Source organism: Crocodylus siamensis, chromosome 5, assembly GCF_052110815.1.
Source record: "Crocodylus siamensis isolate JL-2025a chromosome 5, ASM5211081v1, whole genome shotgun sequence".
In the NCBI taxonomy this organism is placed as follows: Eukaryota; Metazoa; Chordata; order Crocodylia; family Crocodylidae; genus Crocodylus; species Crocodylus siamensis.
This window is the reverse complement of record NC_143399.1, coordinates 130,952,341-130,971,163: the sequence shown is the minus strand read 5'-3', so window position 1 is coordinate 130,971,163 and position 18,823 is coordinate 130,952,341. Positions and strand designations below refer to the sequence as shown.

At 42.9% G+C, this 18,823-nt stretch overlaps 1 protein-coding gene across 10 annotated transcripts in view; it reads left to right on the top strand.

Annotated features, from left to right (window-relative positions):
- Nucleotides 1-1,754: 1,754 nt before the first annotated feature.
- The window catches only part of TRAK1 (trafficking kinesin protein 1), a 188,845-nt gene continuing 171,776 nt past the window's right edge, over nt 1,755-18,823 (top strand). For 3 of the 10 annotated variants that reach the window (XM_090050371.1, XM_090050368.1, XM_090050379.1), the window contains exons 1-4: nt 1,755-2,055; nt 15,726-15,883; nt 17,210-17,394; nt 17,597-17,678. In XM_090050371.1, the coding sequence (XP_089906497.1) occupies nt 17,223-17,394; nt 17,597-17,678 (254 nt within the window). In that variant the 5' untranslated portion in view covers nt 1,755-2,055; nt 15,726-15,883; nt 17,210-17,222. Of the gene's footprint in view, nt 2,056-13,346; nt 13,542-15,725; nt 15,884-17,209; nt 17,395-17,596; nt 17,679-18,823 lie in introns of those variants that run through there. The other 7 variants (XM_090050370.1, XM_090050372.1, XM_090050374.1 and 4 more) reach the window with 7 other exon arrangements.

Below are 18,823 nucleotides of genomic sequence, written 5' to 3'. Positions count from 1 at the left end.
CCTTTCTTCTGACTGTTGTGTCTAGTACTATTTGGGGGTCTCCATCAGTTTGCGTGACTGAAAGCCCAGTTTGTAACCTCACTGGGGCTGAAACATGACCCATAAACTTAATTAAAAATAACACAGTTAAAACTAACAGGTGGCCTCTTGAAAGTAATGTGTTTCCATCATTTTTAAAGGGCATGTTATAAAATAAGCAGATTTTTTTTTAATTAGATCACAGACTAGATCTCGGCTCTCACCCCAGAACTTTTTTTCCCTCCAAGGGCAAAGAACATGTCTGGTTGTAAACTGTTCATATAATATAGGGAGGCTTGGGTTGTATAATTTTTATCATGTGTCATTAATTAACCCATTGCAGAAAAGGACCTGGGGGGATTACAATAAGCTGAATATGAATGAAGAATCCTAAGAGCATACTGGGCTACATCAGTAAGAACATTGTCAGCAGATCAAGAGAAGTGATTGTTTCCCTTTTTTTGGCACCAGAGGAGCCACATCTGGAGTACTGTGCCCAGGTTTGGGCCCCCACTACAGAAAAGAGGTGGACAAATTGAAGCAAGTCCAACAAAGGGCAATGAAAATGGTTGGGGGGATGGTGCACATGACTTATGAGGGAAGGTGGAGGTAACTGGGCTTATTTTGTCCTGAAAAGAGAAGACTAAGGAGAGAGTTAATAGCAGGCTTCAGCTACCTCCAGTTCCAAGGATGGAGCTGGACTGTTCTCAGTGGTGGCAGATGACAAGACAAGGAACAATGGTCTCCAGTTGCAGCAAGGGAAGTTTAGGTTAGAAATCAGGAAAAAAACTCTCTCACTAGAAGGGTAGGAAAACACTGGAACAGGTGACCGAGAGAGGTGGTGGAAGCTTCATCCTTGGAGGTTTTTAAGACCTGGCTAGACAAAACTTTTGGGCTGACCTTGCTTTGAGCAGGAAGTTGGACTAGATGACCTCCTGACTAGATGTCCCTTCCATTCCTAAATGTCTCTGTTTCTATGGATAAGTTGTTGGCTGAAGCCATGCCCACTGTATTTGCCTTTTTTTATTAGGTAATCAGTGCTCATTGTTATTGCAACCTAAGGATTGCGCTGCAAAAAATGTCCACAGCCTGAAGTTATCCTGCCAATGCCTGTCCAACTCAGGCTTATTGATGGCCCCAACAGATTAGCAGAGAGCCCATTCTTGAAGTTGGCCATGGCAACATACTTGTCTGGGCTTAAAACCACCGGTAACTGGAGATGATGCTACACCTTGAATTAGCAGAACCTGAAGAGAATTTATTGTATTTTCTCTCTGTGTGTTTTTTTAATATCTATTTGGAACATCTCTGTTACTTCTACCTCATGATTTGGGACTTCACCCCTTGGCATTTCCTCGGGGCAGGGAAAGTTAACTCTGGTGTGTCATGGTGGCCTTCAGCTCTTTCTAGGGAGTGCAGCCAGGAGCTGTTTTGGTGCCTTATTGCCATCACATGGATGTCTCCGCTGGGATCGCCCCTCATCGTGGCACAGAGTCCTAGAGGAGCCGGGCTGGAAGGGGACCTTGGAGGTACAGTCCACCCCCTGCCCCAGGCGGGCTCTTCCCTATCCAAACGTTTTAGGGCTGCCTGCGCCGAGGCCCCAGGGTTTGCCGGTCCAGAGAGGAGGCGCGTGAGGCGGCCTGCGGCAGCCCGGGTGCCCAGCCAGTCCCGGCGCCCGCCCCCCGCGGCCGGCCGGGGGAGGGAGATGAGGTCATGGGCGGGGAGGGGCTGCGGCGCAGGCACCGGCCCAGAGCCCGGCGGGGAGAGCCAGAGCAGAGCCGCCACCGCCGCAGCGCTGAGCGCCTGCCCCGAGCCCGCCTTCCAGGGACCTGCTGCGGGCGGGTGGCCGGGCCGGAGCTTCTCCCCTGGTGCCTGTGGCGCGCGGGCTTCCCCCACGTGCGGCCTGGGCGGGGCGGGGCGGGCGGGAGGAAGCCGCTAGCAGCAGCAGCCGCCGCCGCGCCGGCGCCCTTGCTCCCCGGCCCGGCGGCGCCTGAGCAGCGGGATCCGGCTCTGGCCCGCGCTGCACCTCCGAGCCCGGTGAGTGAGTGCCCGGCCTCCCGGGGCTTGGGGCCGGGAGCAGTTGGGGCTTCCCGCTGCTCCCGGGGGATCCTAGGAAGACCCGGGCTCTTGCTTACTCCCGTAACACCTGGGCGACCTTCACAGGGGCATGGAAGGGGGCGTGATCCTATCCCATCCCCAAGCTGGGCCTGAGCTGGCGAGGGAGGTAGATCTGCCTTTGTCTCCAGCCTCTGCCACCAACGGAGCTTTTAAATATTAAACATGCCCCCTCCCCCCCTTTTCCAGCCTGGATTATTTATTTGCTGTGAGCCAGGTCACTATTCAGGACCCGAGCTGGCACGTGTTTGGGAGCCCGATGGGGTCAGTTGTGCCCCTGCCAGCAAGGCTGATTAGAAGAAGAGGGTAGGGTGTTATAACCCTGGTTTGGTTTCATTTGAGGTGAGGCTCTGAGGAAAAAAATCAAAAACCCTCCACATGCTTTGCTGAGGGAAGCTTATTCTCAGAGGGAGGGAAGAAACAGAGACAGGGAGATGTCCTGGAGAAACTGGAGTGTCAGTGAAAGGGTTGGAAGCTCAACTCTTTCCCTTCCTTACCACGCATCCATGCTCATGAGGTTGGGGGATTAAACCCCTCTTGTGCCCCTTGCTGTCTCCTTTAGAATTGTCCATGCAGCCAAATTTAGGAATCTAATCCGGTGAAAGCACCGTTGTGTGTTGAGACTGTCGTGCAACCAGTTTGTTGCCCGGGCCTAGAGAAGGATAATTAGCAGGATGGAGGGGCTTCCATATGAGGAAAGACTGAAGAGAGGCCTAGTCTTTTTCAGAAGAGACAGGCTTAAGGGGGAGATATGACAAAAGGCTAAATGGCAAAGAGAAAGTAAATGGGGATTTGTTATTGACTCTCTCATAGTCCAAGAAGTAGTGGGTCATAAAATGAAACTAGTAGGGAGGAAGTTGAAAACAAATGAAAGGATGTTCTTTTTCACACGGTATGTAATTGAAGTGTGGAGCTCGTTCCCACCAGACATGAATGACTGGTACCTCCCAAGACTGGGGAGTCTCCATGGCGGTGAGCGGGGACCCCCCACAGATGCTGGCAGCCGCGTCGGCAGCGAGGGGGGTGCAGGTGACCAGCAGAAGCCAGCGGCGGCTTTGGCAGTGGCTCGTCAGGGGGGAGGGGGCATGTGCCCCCACAACATGTTGCCTATGCCACCAGATATTGTGGAAGCTGACAGTCTAGCCAGATTAAAAAATGGTTTCTACAAATTTTTGGAGGAAAGGGACATCAATAGCTATTGAGTGTCAGAGTTAAGAGTACAACCTCTGAATTGGAACTTACTGGACAAATGCTGGAGGCTGCAAGTGAGAAAGAAATAGCAGTGGGGGAAAAAACCCTGGTCATGACCTGTTCAGCCTTTTAGCATCCCTGCTGGCATTGTGTGACACAGGCCAGTTTGATGCATAGGGTTAATGTGGCCTTAACACACACAGTAACAGTTAGCCCTCCCTGTTATTAGAGGGGGCTATTGGGTATGTGTTAATTGATTTTTGGGAGATAACTAATGAGAAAACAAGCTGTGTGATGCAGGATATGGGGCAAGATGGATCTGTGGTCTGACCCAGTAAGTGGCAGTTCCTATGTCCTTGTATTCTTAACTGTTTTGGTAATATCAATCGTTCCTCTTCTCCTGGCTGTGCTGGACCTGGGTTGTGTTTAAAAATGACTTTTTCAGCGTTTCCCCAAGTAATGTGAGGGGATGGGATGTCTCCCCTAGGAACTATGTCATCCCACATCTTCCCTCAGGTCACCTGTAACCTGATTTGGATACAACAAAACAAATCTCTGTATTTAACAAGAAACCTATGCTGAAATTGTGCTAGCAGTATGTGTTTTAATGTGGTAGTTGTGTATCTTAACTGGGGCACCTCTTAACTTCAGGTGAAACTGTAGCAAAGACAGGGAAGTTTGTTGCTATCACATGAGTTAGCAGGTTGAAACAAGTCTAGGCTCTCTCCCACATGTGGGCAGGATTTACATGTCCGTTTAACTTTTTCTTTGAAAAAAAATGTAGCCCTTGTAGTTGTACAGATGTTTTTGACAGCGCACACAGATTGCAACTGAGGAAATCTGTGGAGGTAGCAGAGGACTTGTGGACCTGCTTGAACAATTGGGGTTGGTAGGGTGGTTCTGATGCTCCTCTGGATAGTATGATAAACAGCAGTGTGCCTAAAAGGGTCCAAATCACATCTGACCACACATGCAAGTAGATGTTTTCTTTCTGTAGTTCGGTCTGACTTTCATATATGTTCAGTGCTCACAACTCCTACGGAAGGTGGTAGGTGCTGCAGCGTCTTAGTACCTCTGCAAAGTAAAGCTAGCTTAATCTGGTGTTGCAAATACTGAGGCAGCAGGAAGTGCAATGTGAGTTTCTTTTGTACATCTTAACAGGGTCTTAATTTGTTACCTTGTTAATAGAGCGTGACCCTCCATGTTGGTGGAAATCCAGACAGGATTTGATTGATGGGAAAGAATCTGAGTACCATGTACCCCACTCGTAACCTCTGAACTGGAAAAAAGACCATGCACTTCCTAGTGTATGTACTTAGACCTATTATAAACAGTGCTTATTAACTATATAGCACTGCCAGTGCTTTAGTATTAGCTGAATAGTTCCACTAATCTTCAAAACTTCTAATAGTCAGTTTGGCGGTTGTCATTAGAAGGCTTGAAAATAATGGGCATGAGTAGATTGCAGAACTGCTATTTAAATCCCTGAAAACAAGGGGCAATGTCAGTTTCTTGTCTGCTTAGTTTCCATGATTTTCAAGGCCTACAATGGCAGCCCTTTGATAGCTGCTTTCCCTTCCCCAGTTCTGGAGTAGTTACGCAAAGTATACTTAGGTTACCAAGTAGACAGTGGGGCTGAAAGATGCTACACCCTTAAGAATTATATGCATATTTTGAAGTTTGTTACAATGTAAGCAAAAGGCAGTAAAGGTGGAACTTACATTGTGTTAAAACACTGAGGTGAATTGCCTACTTATCCAGTATTCATGGAAGTGCACTCCTGTGTTCCACTAAAGCAAAAGTGAAATCACTGTTTGGCATAGAAGGGAGCAAAATCAAGAATAAGACAACCTATTACTTTTGCTCTCTTCACTTCCTACCCTGCTGCTTCTTGCACCTTAACTGGTTTTCCATACTCCACTCCTAGTAGGCCATCTACTGCTGCTCTCTTACCCGATGTCACTTAGTCTGATGTTACTCTTCTTTTTTCTCTGGTGTGGCTGTTTTGCATGCTGCCTTGCTATCTTGCTTGCCTCTGGGATATGAGAGTAAGATTTGAACTTTAAAATGAATTCAGGAATAGATCATTACTAGAAGGGGAATAGTGGGGGATAGTGCTGAAACTTCTCAGTGCAGAGTACATGGCAGATAAACTAAAGGCTGGACTTTTCAAAATAGCTCAGCTGCCATTTAAGCACTTAAATGGTCAGAATGGGAACAGCTGGCACTGAGTCCTTTGGAAAAAATCTAACCTTAAGTGCAGCTCAGTATTGGAATAGATCAACTGTTGCTTGTGAGGAAGCAAAAAGGAGAAAAGGTTAAAAAAGGAAACCTTGCACCCGGTGTTCTTTAATTCTCTTCCAGGGAGCAAAGGAAAGGCAGCAAAAAGGGGGAAAGTATTCTCACATTCTCTCTCTGGCTCACCTCCTGTTTTAAAATATCCAATTCTTTTGTATATCTACATTAACACTCTTCAGGAAATTACTTATTTTTGGTCAAGTTTTGCCAGTGGTGCTAATGGTTTGAGTGATACTGTATAAAGAGTTGGCGGTAGAAAAATGTCTGTCATTTAGCTGCCATTTGAGCACTTATCTGCTTAAAGAGCAGGAGTGCAGCGGTAGAAAATCTGTCAGAGAGTTAACATGGTCATGGGCATTATTTTTGTAACTACATTTCTATAGCTGATCTCTTCATACTTATCCAGATCCTGGTATGTGCTTGGAAAAATAGCTTGGCTCTTTCATTTTACTGTAAGTCAGTGTCTCCTTTAATAAATGTCTGAACACTTCAAAATTCGTCACTCCATTGACTTCAGTACAGTTATGCAAATGAGAAATTTGTATTGTCTATCTTCACAACAGTTCCTTGCAGAGTTAAAAGGGATATATAAAATACGTCTTGCCACTTTGATTTTTCACATGAAATTAGAAGTCGTATGTTTTTAACTTGCTAACTCTTATAGCAGTGGTGCCATGCACATGTGCACAAGTAGACGAGTGGCACCTTGGTATGGTTTTTAAGTGACCACTTATATTGGTAACAATGCTTGTTGATATAAAGAAATAAAATCACTGTCATAGATGTGTTATTGCTTATTGATTCCTGGAATAAAAAAAGGTTTGGATAGAAACTGTAAACTAAAAATCTTTCAAAGAAAGTGTAAACAATCTAACAGATTGAACAGCTACTTTCCAGTTATAATATCTGCTAAGTTGTTTAGTATCTTACCTAAAAAAAACTCATACAATAATACTCTTCACTTCTTTATAGGAGAAATCTAAACTATCTATTGAACTTAAAAATGTCCGTGCTTTGATGGTAAAACTTGGGGTTGCAGTTCTGTAATTTGATCCTCAGGAAGAGACCTTTTATATCACTGGAGCTCTGTACTGACAATGAGTGTTGGTCTGTCTGGGTCCAACGGAAGGATCAAGGGTATTAGAAGGGAAATACAATCTTCAGAATGAACTTTCTGTTAATGCATGTACCCCTAAGAATATTAAGTAGCATCTGGTACAAAACCTTTCTGCTTACTAATTGACTTAATAAGTTCCTTAGGCATAGTAATACCACTTCAGAAGTAATAGTAGTTCAATTTCTTTTGCCTCTTGCAAAAAAGGATGAATATGGAGTGTGTACTTTGCTTAGCATATAAGCTTTTTTTTTTCTTTAAATCAGATCTGTGCTTTGACCCCAGATATTTTTCCTCTGAGGGCATAGAATATGTCTGGCAAATTGCTCATATAGGAAGGCTTGGATTGCATAACTTTTATCACATAGGTAATAAATAAATATTTGGTAAAAGCTGTTCCCATGTTATTTGACCTTTTAATTTGTTAATGAGTGTTCCCCATTTTATTGTAATGTTTTGATAGAGGTACAAAAAGCATCCATGTCCTACAGTTAGCTTACTGATTTCTATCCCGCTAAGAGGCTTATTGATAGCACAAAAAGATTAGCCAAGAGATAATTCTTAAATTCAATTATGGTGGCACATTTGTCTTGGCTTAAACCATTTTTAAGTAAACTGGAGATGATTCTACATCTTGTCTTATCACCCATCCTGGACAGGGTAGATTCAGGACTGCACAAAATCCTGAGGAATAATTATAAACTTCATGCAACTCTGAGTCACTTAATAACATCATAAGGAAACATGAGCGTTTTTTTCTGATGGGTAAAATACACCAGGCGCCTGAAGTTTCCACTTCCTTCTGGATTAAAATTTTCAAAATCTCTTGATTTGCTTGGATTCAGTGGTGGAGGGAATTAGAAAGGAGGCAGCAGCAGCAGTTATTAGGGAGTTCCCTTCTGTCTCTTAGATTACATTGTATTATAACCCCAAACAACCTGAATACTTGTTTGGAGATGCAAGAATACAGTAATAATGTTTGTGTAAATATATCTGTTGCTCTGGCAGGCTATTGTTGGTTTGCTAACACTGACAAACACATCATGGGGAACTCAAATTAATTAAGTTTATATCGTATATAACTTGAGTGTAATATATAACTTTTTATGAAAATGAATATGTGTGTATATGTTTTACTTAAGCTAACCTTTAGCTCATTACTGTTCTAATGGCACACCCTTGATAGTTTGGTAAATACCCAAATCTTAATTCATATACTTTTATCTATTATTTTAACACTACCCAAATTAGTTTGTGGTAGGATTAGGTGACTTTAAGGGGAAACAGTGTTAACTGCTTAAGTTTGCCTGGATATACACTTTAAAAAATGATTCATTATTCTCTTGTCTTCTCAGCAAATTTACTTTCATTTTTCTGAAACCTGCACAAAAATATATTTGTGTAAAATCTGCTGGCATTTAAGCACCAGAAAAACAGCATTATGCATAGATTGTAAAGCCAGGAGAAAACATCAGATTGTCTTAGACATACATCAGTATGCTAGAAGCTATGTTAAATTAAATTACCGGTCGGTATCTGGAGGTGAATGGGGATTCCCTTATTAATTTTTTTGTTCTGTGTATTTGTGGATATGCTGAAGACTGACATTGATATTTCTCTTTTTTTTATGGCTATCCCTCCATACAGGGATGATGTCTGCTGGGGGGGAGGGGAAGAGAGGGAGATTACTGGTCAGTTTTAAGGTGGCTGAGGAATCCAGTCCATGTGCTATAGCTGATGTTTTGGGCAGTGAGGGGCAAGGGCCTGGGGCAGGGGCAGGTACTACACAGCTGGGGTAGGACAAGGTGTGGGACAGAGCCGGTGGCTCATCTGGGGAGTGGGAAAGGGGAGCAGCTGCTTCTGGCCATTGTCCCCCCCCCCTCCCCCCACACCTCCCAATGAAACTCTGTTTCATTGTGAATATCAAGGTGCATTTGTGATTAGAAATATGACTTTCTAAAAATGATCTCTCCTTACTCAATATCTGCTTCCTGGGGGGACTGAGAGTTTTCTAATTACTTTACTAACTAAAATGGGACTTTTTGTCACTTGCTGAAGCAGTGTGTTTTTATTGTTCATTCAGCATGAGCCAATGAAAGAACAGAGTCACTTGAATATATCAGGTTAGGTTTATAAGTAAGAGGTTTGGTTGGGGTAGGAATCATAACTTCATTTTTCATTTGTAAATAGGTAAATATGAAAGACAGAAACAGTTCTGGGTGCTGCTTTTTGTGTAACTGTTTTAAATAATTTAAAGTGACTTTAAATAATACATATTACTTGGTATGTGCTAGGGGTGCACCAGTAGAGATTTTGGGGGCTGATACCAATAGCTGATTTTTAAGGAGGCATACTGGCTGATACAGATCTGATTTTCAATACATCTGTGTGCAGCTGGTAAGTCTGTGGTGGTGGATGGGGAGGGGGGCAGGGAAGGGACATGGCCAGGCAGATCAACACCTCCACAGTTAGGGAGGGAGTGGAGCAGGGGCTGGAGTAGGCGCTGTCCAGCTGGGGCAGGGTGGGGAATGGGACAGAGCCGTAGCTTATTCGGGGGGTGCAGGGAGGGGGAGTGTGTGCCCCTGGATTTGCATGGGGTGGACAGGCTGGGGGCTGCACTGGGCTCTTCCTGGTGAGACGAGGCTGGGCCAGGATGTGCTTGGGGCAGATGGCAGCAACACTGGGAAGGGGCTGTGGTGAAACTTTGGGTTGGCTGCAGTCCCCCAGTAACCCCCCTGCTTCTGCCTGCCCCGAATGCAGCCCAGCCCAGCCCCCCCTGCTGGGAAGAGCCTGGCCCAGCTCCCGGCCCCAGCCTGCACCTGCAGCCTGCCTTGACCTACCCTGTTCAGACCTGGGGGTACCCCCCACCCCTCCCATGCCCTCCTGGCATGTGGACAGTGGTGGGTGCTGCCCCCAAGATGAGCCATGGCTCTGTCCTGTACTCTGCCCACCATGGCTGGGCAGTGCCTACCCCTGTCCCAGCCCCACTCCCTCCCTCACCGCAGGGGGTGTTGATTTGCACCCCCCCACCCCCCGTGCCCCTTCCCTCCCTCCTCCACATCCACCTCAACAAACTTAATAGTTGCACTCACCTCTCCATGCTGCTGGGCTGTGCTCCTCACCTGTGTGCTGCCCTGCAGCTGCGCATGTGCACAAGCATTTATCAGCCAAATTATTGGCCACATCAGGCTGATTTCTGATACAGTAAATTATCTTTGTATTGGTGTTGATCTGATATTGGACTGTGTACTGGTGCCACTCTATGTGCAAATTACAGTTCATATCTGTTTATACATTTCCCTCATTCCCTTTTCACTACACTGCCACCTTGATTGTACTAGTTAAGGCTCTTGGGCTGATTCCTCCCCCACTTCAATGGAGTTGTTTCAATCTTTTTCTGGTTATGGCACTGTTGCAGCATCTGTATACTTTAGGAATGATGGTACTGTTTGAAGAAGTGTGAGACTTATGGAGGAGGGAAGCAGACATGGCCTTCTTGTAGAGTGGCCTTTTACAGAACGCTTCCATAGCTGAACAGTTGCACCTCTTGCCTCCTTTAGGAAGAAATGTCAGACTACTTACAAGAACTTTTCCACAATAACACCTACTTCTGGGATTAAGAACCTAATGCATGAAATGATGTGGAATTACAATATCCAGTTAGAGGTGAAGAGAAGTTCACTTTAGTAGTAGGGAAGATCTTTTTTGAAGTCCTAATTATGCAGTGAAGTCTGTGCTCTTAGGACCCCGTCAGGTACAAATCAAGAGCTTGTGGCTACAGTTCATGGGTATTCTGTAACTTTGTCAAGTACCAAATGCTGTACTACTGACATCTATTTTAAGAGTGACTTGACAATTTGAATTAGTTTCTGAGGACACTATAACTCAAAGATAAAACAGTTTGACGCATAAATAAAATGCAGCTTTATCTAAAATGACTGTAACCTTTGGTTATTTTATCTTGACTTCCTCTGTAACAGCTGCTATGGAACTTGTGCAGGAATTCCCCAATATGCAGAAGGAAAGGATTGTGAAAGTTTAGATGCTGATACTAATTGGCTGTATAGAAGTTGTTTCTGTTGCAATCCTATTGGATATCTTCCATTTCAATAATCTACAAGGTGATGGTCTCAGTGGGTGGGGGAGAGCAGTGGATATGATGTAGCTTGACTTTAGCTAAGCTTTTGACAAAGTCTTCTGTGATGTTCTCATTAGGCTAAAGTATGCTGCCTAGATGAGTGGTTCTCAACCAGGGGTGAGAATCACTGGTGTGCCACAAGATCTTTTCAAGGGTGCCATGAGGTGTGAGGAGATATGTGGGTTTGGGGAGATGTGTACAAGCTGAGGCTTGTCCCTGCTTGGCTTCTGCCCTGCCTCCACTGCCCAGCCCCTCTGTTAAAAGGTAAACACTGTAATAAATTCATTTTTTAATTGGATGATGTTCAATCTGCAAAAGTTACAGAGGGGTACCTCAAGTCTAAAAAAGGTTGAGAACCACTGGTCTAGATAAAACTATTGTAAGCACTTCACTTAAAGAACTTTCAAAATGCTCTTTAAACATATTAATTAACTGAACTTCACATTAGTTGTTCCAGCTATATAATTGGTCCAGTAAAAAAAATACTACCCTTACCTCTTGCATTAAGCTTTACAACACACTTATGAGTTCCAAAATTAGTGTTCCTCTATTTTGCAAAATGCTAAGGGCAAGAAGTTAAGGAAAATTGGATTAAAGAAATTCAAAATTCATCTGACCCCAGAGCTTTTTCCTGCCCAGGGCAGGGGGTCAGACTCAAAGCCAGTCTCCTGATTTGCAGCCTGTTATCTTAGTCCTGAGATCATCCATCTCCTATGATCAGCAGACTGTTATTCTATGTTTGGCCTCAAGACACGAGAGAATAGAACAACTGCGCTCTAAGGAATTGCCTCTAACAGGGAACTGAAAAGTGCAACCCTCTCAACAAGGTTTGATATTATAGTTTATTTGGGATTGGGAGCTGTCATTCTGCTGAACTATGTACAAATGGAAAAGAGACGGTCTCTACTGGGAAGGAAGTGGTATGCATAAGAAGTTTCAATTTTTTATGTTGTATACATCTGGAATGCAGGATTTTTAAATAGAAACACTGTCAGATTCTCAGCAGTAGTAAGTCTAGATGACTGCTGACATCTTTATCCAATCTCAAACTAGTAATAAAATTGTATTCTGGGATAGTAGGGTAGTTTACTGGCTGACTGGTATGTTGGGAATCTGTGATTCAGCGCTAGAATCTGATTTTACTACTTAATTTTCAGTTTGAGACAATTGGAGTGAGAGAGAACAGGTCTTTGAGATGGGGAGCACCAATTCTCAGTGCTCACTAGTGATCACTAGTGTAATAAGGGTGGGAGTGAGGGGACCAGGGCAGCAGCAGCATCTGTGCAGTGGTGGTGCAAAAATAGCTGCAGCTGCGGCAGCGGTTGATCATGCCACTGCAATCAACACTGGCAGTCAGCGCTGCCCTGCGTATCAATCAGTGGCTGCCCAGCTACACCTCTACTAGTTACTCTCTAGACTGGTGGTTTTCAGCCTTTCTCAACTGGAGGCATCCCTCTGAAAATGCTGCCTCTTATTTCCATACTCAGAAAATATGAGTGAAAACTATAATAAAGAAGGGTTTTTTTTCTGTTGAAGAGAACTCAAAAGATCACAACAGGTGTGGGTGTTTTTAACACTCTGAATTTCTGTTGGAAATCATTGGGTTTATCTTGTGACTCATGTTTTCATACCTACCAGTGCTAACATTGCATGGCACCCTTGAAAGGATCTCAAGGCGCTCAAGGGTGCCATGACACCCTGGTTGAGAATCACCACTTTAGAAAGATCACTGTTGATTTTTGCAATCTTGACTGTTTTGCACTTGCTGTGGACCTCTGGTTTACACTGGTAAAAATGAAAGAGAATCAGGAATTGTGAGAATACCTTCATGTATACATTGTATAAAATTAAAGGGGAGAAAAATAGAGATCCTTGGCTTAGAGGACCCAAGGAGGAATGGTTTGTATGTGTTTTGGGTTGGGTTTTTATAAAGCCTTTTTTGATGTAATAAAGTAAACTGGAATTTAACCTTTAAAGGCACAGATTAGCTTTTCTCAAGTGAAACAAATTTGAACTTTATATAATTGAAGTAGATTAGTACATTTAGAAGACTTCAAATCCTGATCCCTCAAATCCTTTCCTGAAAACAGTGGATTAATTACACTCTTCTGATTTTTGATTTTGAAATTAAAGGTTTTTTATTTTTCACTTGTATTACTATTTTCTCTGAAGAGAGGTTGATTCTTATTTGCTGGTATTGCCAATAACACATTGATTTGCAACTAAATGTAACTTTTACTCTAAATTCACTATTAATCTTGCTAATAGCTACTTACTGTTTTTTTTAGTTTCCTAAATTTTGATTTTTTTTTATAATGTTGGAAAATGCTGTATTACTGAATTACTGTGCTTTTTCTAAACTTGTGACTTGTCATAAAAAAGCCATTTATAATATAACTGAAAATACCCTTAATATATGCAAACCTTGTTTTGTATCTCAAACAAACTGATTTATTATTATTTGTAAATTAGTGTTAGAACTGCCTGCTTCTGGTTGTCATAGAGAAATTGGGCTTGAAGGGACCTCCAGAGGTCATCTAGTTCAACCGCTTGCTAAAGGGAGGATCATCCCTGTCCAAACCATCCCATACAACCGTAATCTAAACTCTACGTAGGACTGCTCTCAACCCTGACGCAACATACACCTAACACCCTAGCCTGCCACAGGTAGGAGAACCATGCCAAAATGTCCTGCTTCTGTAAAATATTGTCAATATATGTTCAAGAGGTCCTGGGTAGAGGGCCGTGCTCCCCTGTACAGAGAAAGGCAAAAACACCCACAGTCCATACCAATGTGACCAGGGGGTAAATTCCTTCCTGACCCCAAATATGGTGATTGGTCTGACCCTAACTGGAGGGGGAAAGACCCTCTATCCAAGAACTTCCGGCTTTGCTCCTACCAGGAGAATTGGTAAACCCCAGTTGAAGTCCTGAGCCGTAGCTTTAGCCAGTGCCTCTAGGGAGGTTTAAAAACACCCTGATGTGTATAGCAGAAAAAAAAGGTGTTGGAGGGGAGGTGTAGAGAGCAACCAGCAAAACCCTGAAGCATGGAAAATACCCAAGGTAGAAAATAGGTATAGCTGTGCCAAGATCATCCCCAGTCAGTGTCATGTCCTACAAGATATTTAGAACAAATATATCTCATGTTCTTGTACTCTTTTTATTGTCGTTGTTGTTAGATAGGAAGAGCTTTCCTGCTTTCTTAGTTGGAATTCAAACAGCCATTGAACTGAGCTGATCTATCAAGTACCTTGAAATGAAATAAATATTCACATCTGGGTTCGTAACGGTTATTTCCATCATGCCAGTCTGTTAAAGTTTGGCAGCAAACATACTGCATGAATATTATTTGCCTAATCCAGTGGTGCTCATGGTTTCAGCCCCATGGGTCTGATGAATGGCCAAGGGCTTGTTTGCAGGTTAGATTGAGCCCTGCACCACCCCTGCCTGACCAGGATTGGGCCCTGCACCACTCCTGTGTGCTGGGATTGGGTCCTGTGTGCCTGATCTAGCCTTGGCCTGCTGTGCTCCCCACAGATCCATGAGCAGCCATGTGAGCCAGGTGACACGGCACCAGGGGCTGGAACTTGCCCATAGGCCAGGGGTTGAGCACCCTTGCCTAATAGGTTTGGCTTTGATTATATTAAATATGACTTGACAACTCTAAAAAGAACCATGTATTTTGATAGAATCTATATAAAAATAATCTTGCACTGTGGCAAAAGTGTATGGGTAAATTTTAGCTTTAATTTAGCTCATGTTACCAGGTTGAACACTGGCTCTAGTTAACTCCTTCTTATGATCATTAAGGAAATGTCTAAATTCACTTTCTGGCAGATCTGCTTGTTTGGATGCAGTTAGCTTGGGGATGGAGCAAAGTGATAATAAAGATATCATATCGGAGTGAAGCAGGAGAAATGAGTAATTGGAATTAAGGAGAGGCTGGCATAGTCAGGAAAATGAGCATCTAGTTAGTGACCAGTGAGATTTGTGTTGGCTTTATCAGTATCTATAATCTCTCCCTAATTTTTTTTCTCTGGAGCTAGCTGAGGAAAACCTACTTTTTTTTTGGATTTGGGTGGTGCTATATCCTCTCATTTGTTTCTCTCCGGGATTAAAGTACTGCCTTTTGAGTGCCTCTAATTTGTAACTGGAAACTGTGCTCTGTTTTGTGTATAGGAAACTGATAGTGCAGCCAGGTGGCAAATTGGGTTCACGTGTATTAAACTTTCAGCTGTATAGATTAGGCTTCAAGTGTGAGCAGGGGCAAATGAACCTAGATGTTAGTTCACGTCAGTTGAGCAGAACATGTGACATACCAATAAAGTGGTGTAACTAGAGCCAGCGGGAACTCTGTACTCGAGCTTTTAAGAACATCTAATTTCAGAGGTCTCTTCTCAAGCCTGCCATTCTGGTACAAGTGGAGCTGATGTTTTCTCTGAGCTCTGCACAGCCCCAGCTTTGTTTAGTGTGCTATGTGAAATGTTTTGTGTGTTATATGAAATATACTAATATTTGAGTTTTCTTCTGGACTGGTGCCTTAAGGTGTGGCCACTTCAATTTTACTCTTCAACAAAGCAAGTAGATTGGGTACAAACAATACCAAGGTCTACCACGTTATATGAAAATTATTAAGTGAAAAACAAACAAACAAATGAAACCCATTAATATAAGTTTTCTTGTAGTAATTAAGGTTTATTTTTATCAGACCTAGGTGGGCAATGTTTTAGAAGGATTTTGCAGAAGGATTATAGGACTATGACCTTGAACAAAAGAAATTCATGTGATTACTTTATTATGGCATGAAAAATGAATTAAAAGTAGCTTTTATTATTCTGGCTTTTTTTCTAGAAATCTCCAAGGAAGCATGAAGTGACAAAGAGACTAAATCATTTAAATTAATTATCTCTGTGGACCGGACATTGCTGTTTCCTAGCAAAAGCTTCGTATCTGCTTGAGAAGCTGATTCAGCTTAGTTGACTGTCAATTTTTCAACCACCAGCTTCATGGTGAGCTATAAATAGCATCTCTGAACGAAAGTATCTACTGGTTTCTTGGATAAAGAATAGATTTCAGTTGGTGTTAAAAAAATAGTATGTGTTTCCAGTTGTAACAGCTACCTAGAATACAGTATAATACTTCAGTTTACAATAGAATTATTGGAAATGGATCCTCAATAGAGTGCCAACTATTATGTTGCTGATTACTGATTGTAAACCTGTTAAACCTTGTAGCATATTCAAAATGTCATACCTTTTGGCATTTTGGGCCGATAATTATTGAGAGCTGACTGAAAAGGTTGAAATAGAATGTATTAGTTTCTCTCAATTCTATGTGACAACACTCATTACAGGAAAAAAGTACCTGAAGTCAATCTAGGTAAAATCCATTAGAAATGCTTTTACTCAAGTAGCTATTTCTGATCCAAAATAAGTCTCCAGATAAACTTTCACAGCAGCAAATAAACATGGTGTAAATTTTTGTTTTCATTGTAAGTTTGTGTGAAAGCCAGACTTAATACCTGCCATGAATGGTGGGTTATTTTATTTTCACTTTTTTGCCTGTGTCTTGAGAAGTAATCAAAGAGTCTGTTATAAACTACTAAACATCTTTGGATCAAATGATTATGAAGTTTAATGTACAAGCTCTATTTTGGATGTTAAATCATATTTGAGAATCTGTAGATATACCTTTTTAAAATTAAATGTATGTTTCACTGATCTCATTTTATTGGTTTAACTTTGGTCACATTCAACAAAATTGGTTTTTAAGGCACTTTTTCAGTACCTAAACTGTAACAATCAGCACTGTTCAACTTCTGAGTGGTCAGGGGCTTCACACCATATGGGCAGCAGGTTGTGCTGCCCTGCCTCAAAGACCCCAGATGCTGCAGAAGCAACAGCAGCAGGAGCAATGAGGAGCCCAAGGGCCACATGATAATACCATCTGGCAAGCAGGCTGCCATTTGGATATTCTTGATAGATAATGTTTCTTTCCTTCTCAGAATAGTCTGGATTTTATAATACCTTTTAAACTTATTTCTGAATGGCCACCTTTTGTATTTTAACTTCCTCTTCTGGATGTGTAGATTAATCTTAGTCTCATCTGGTCAGAATGTAGGATGTTAGCATTAGCTTATTTTCCTTTGCAGCAAGTGTTGACTAGTTGACCTCCAGTTAAGTGGTTGCCCTTGGTCAAAAGTTCTGCCTGCTCACCTGAGCTAAGTGTAGACAGTCAAAAAGCCTGAGGCTGAATTGATTCAGTCTTTGCAAGTTAGTCTAAAGTGAAGAGATTGAATTGATAAGCAAATGAACACATGCTCACCTTTGATTCAGAAAATGCAGCCACATGCCTGGAGTGGCTCAAGCCAGAAGTTGGGGGGCACTTGAGCATGCCTGCCAAGCCATTGCCAAAGGGGAGGGAAGACAGAAGACCTCCAAGACACTTTCCCACTCCCTGCTGGAGAGGAGGCGCCATGGCCAGGCCCCAGATTGTGCTCTGCCTGGGCAGGGGGCAGAAGGTAATGGCACTGAATTCATAAAAGCTTGAACAAGAATAGTTCCTTCTCTGAAAATAGTATAAACTGAAGAACTGTAAACACAGCATGGGCTCTGTGTTCACTTCCCGTTCCTGTTGTCCCTGATGTCTCTGGGACTTGCAGTTCAGACTCACTGCAGCAGGACTCTGCCGGGTTACTTATCACTTCCTCTTTCTGCTTCCAGGTGCCTCTGGGATTTGTAGTCCACAGTTGCAGCCAGCACTAAGTAAGCCAGCAGCACAGGGCAGCTCTGTACTCAGGGGAAGGTGAGTTTAACCCTCCTCCCTGGTCCCAAACCCTAGCCGGGGTTTGCCTGGGGGGGTGGAGGGCAGTAAGCCATCCTTCATTGCTCTAGCTAGGGAGCAGAGGGGTGGGTCCAGCCCTGCTCTTTGGAGCAGACAGCATAGCCTAGCCCAGGGATGCAAAGCATGCTGGGCTGCTGGGGAATTGTGATTTAATTTGAACCAGGGAGGGGTCTGGGACAGAAGTTTCATAAACTGTTTTGACATAAATCAGTTAAGTCTGATATTGCATTCAACCAGGTTTATTTTAAACCAGTTTCAGGCATTTTGAAACTGGTTTATGCGCACTGAACTTCTGTTCTGTTAAAGATTTAAACCAGTTTCTGATTACTCTAAACCAGTTTGTGTAACTTCTTTCCCTAGCCCAGTTGTGCTGCTCTGTCACAGCTCTTGTTAGAAGTTTTAGAAAACAAGGTGGAAGCATGAGGCAATTTAGATGCACCTAGGCTTACACACAGCCCTTATGATGATGCTATGCTGACAACTAATCAACCTTCATCCCAGAACATTATACCAACTGGAATGAAATGGCCAGCAACAGCACTTAGAATTAGAGCTGAACAAGATGATGCCTTATTTATGTTGTAATTTGCGCATGTTCACTTTGATAGTGCATCTTGCTAAATGCTCCAAAACAGACTCTATTTAAAAAAAACAGTACAAGGCTGTCCTGTAAAAGTCCTGACAACTGTCATCCATTATTCCAGCAGAACATAAGTCTTAAAAGTTGCCTGTGGTACTCCAAGCATAAGCATAGGCTTGCTGAACTGAAGCTGACAATAACTTAATCAGGAAAAAATGACACACTTGGTATGATATGATTAATAAAAGAAATGTACTTGGCCATGCTCTTGTGTTCTAGTATTTTTGCTGCTTTGATCTAGGTTCTGCTTAAACATTTCCACTTCAGCCAAGCACCTGTTTCTTAATGTAAATGAGGAACTGGCATAAGAATGAATGTTGAATCTGGCTCTGAACAGTTGGTTTGTGTAAGGTTGAAGAATACCTGATTACCAAGTTTGGTTTGGCCCACTTACAGGAAGAAGTCCTGAGGTTTTACTTTGGTTACAAATTCCTGTTCTTTGATTTTTAACATATGGTAACTAAAT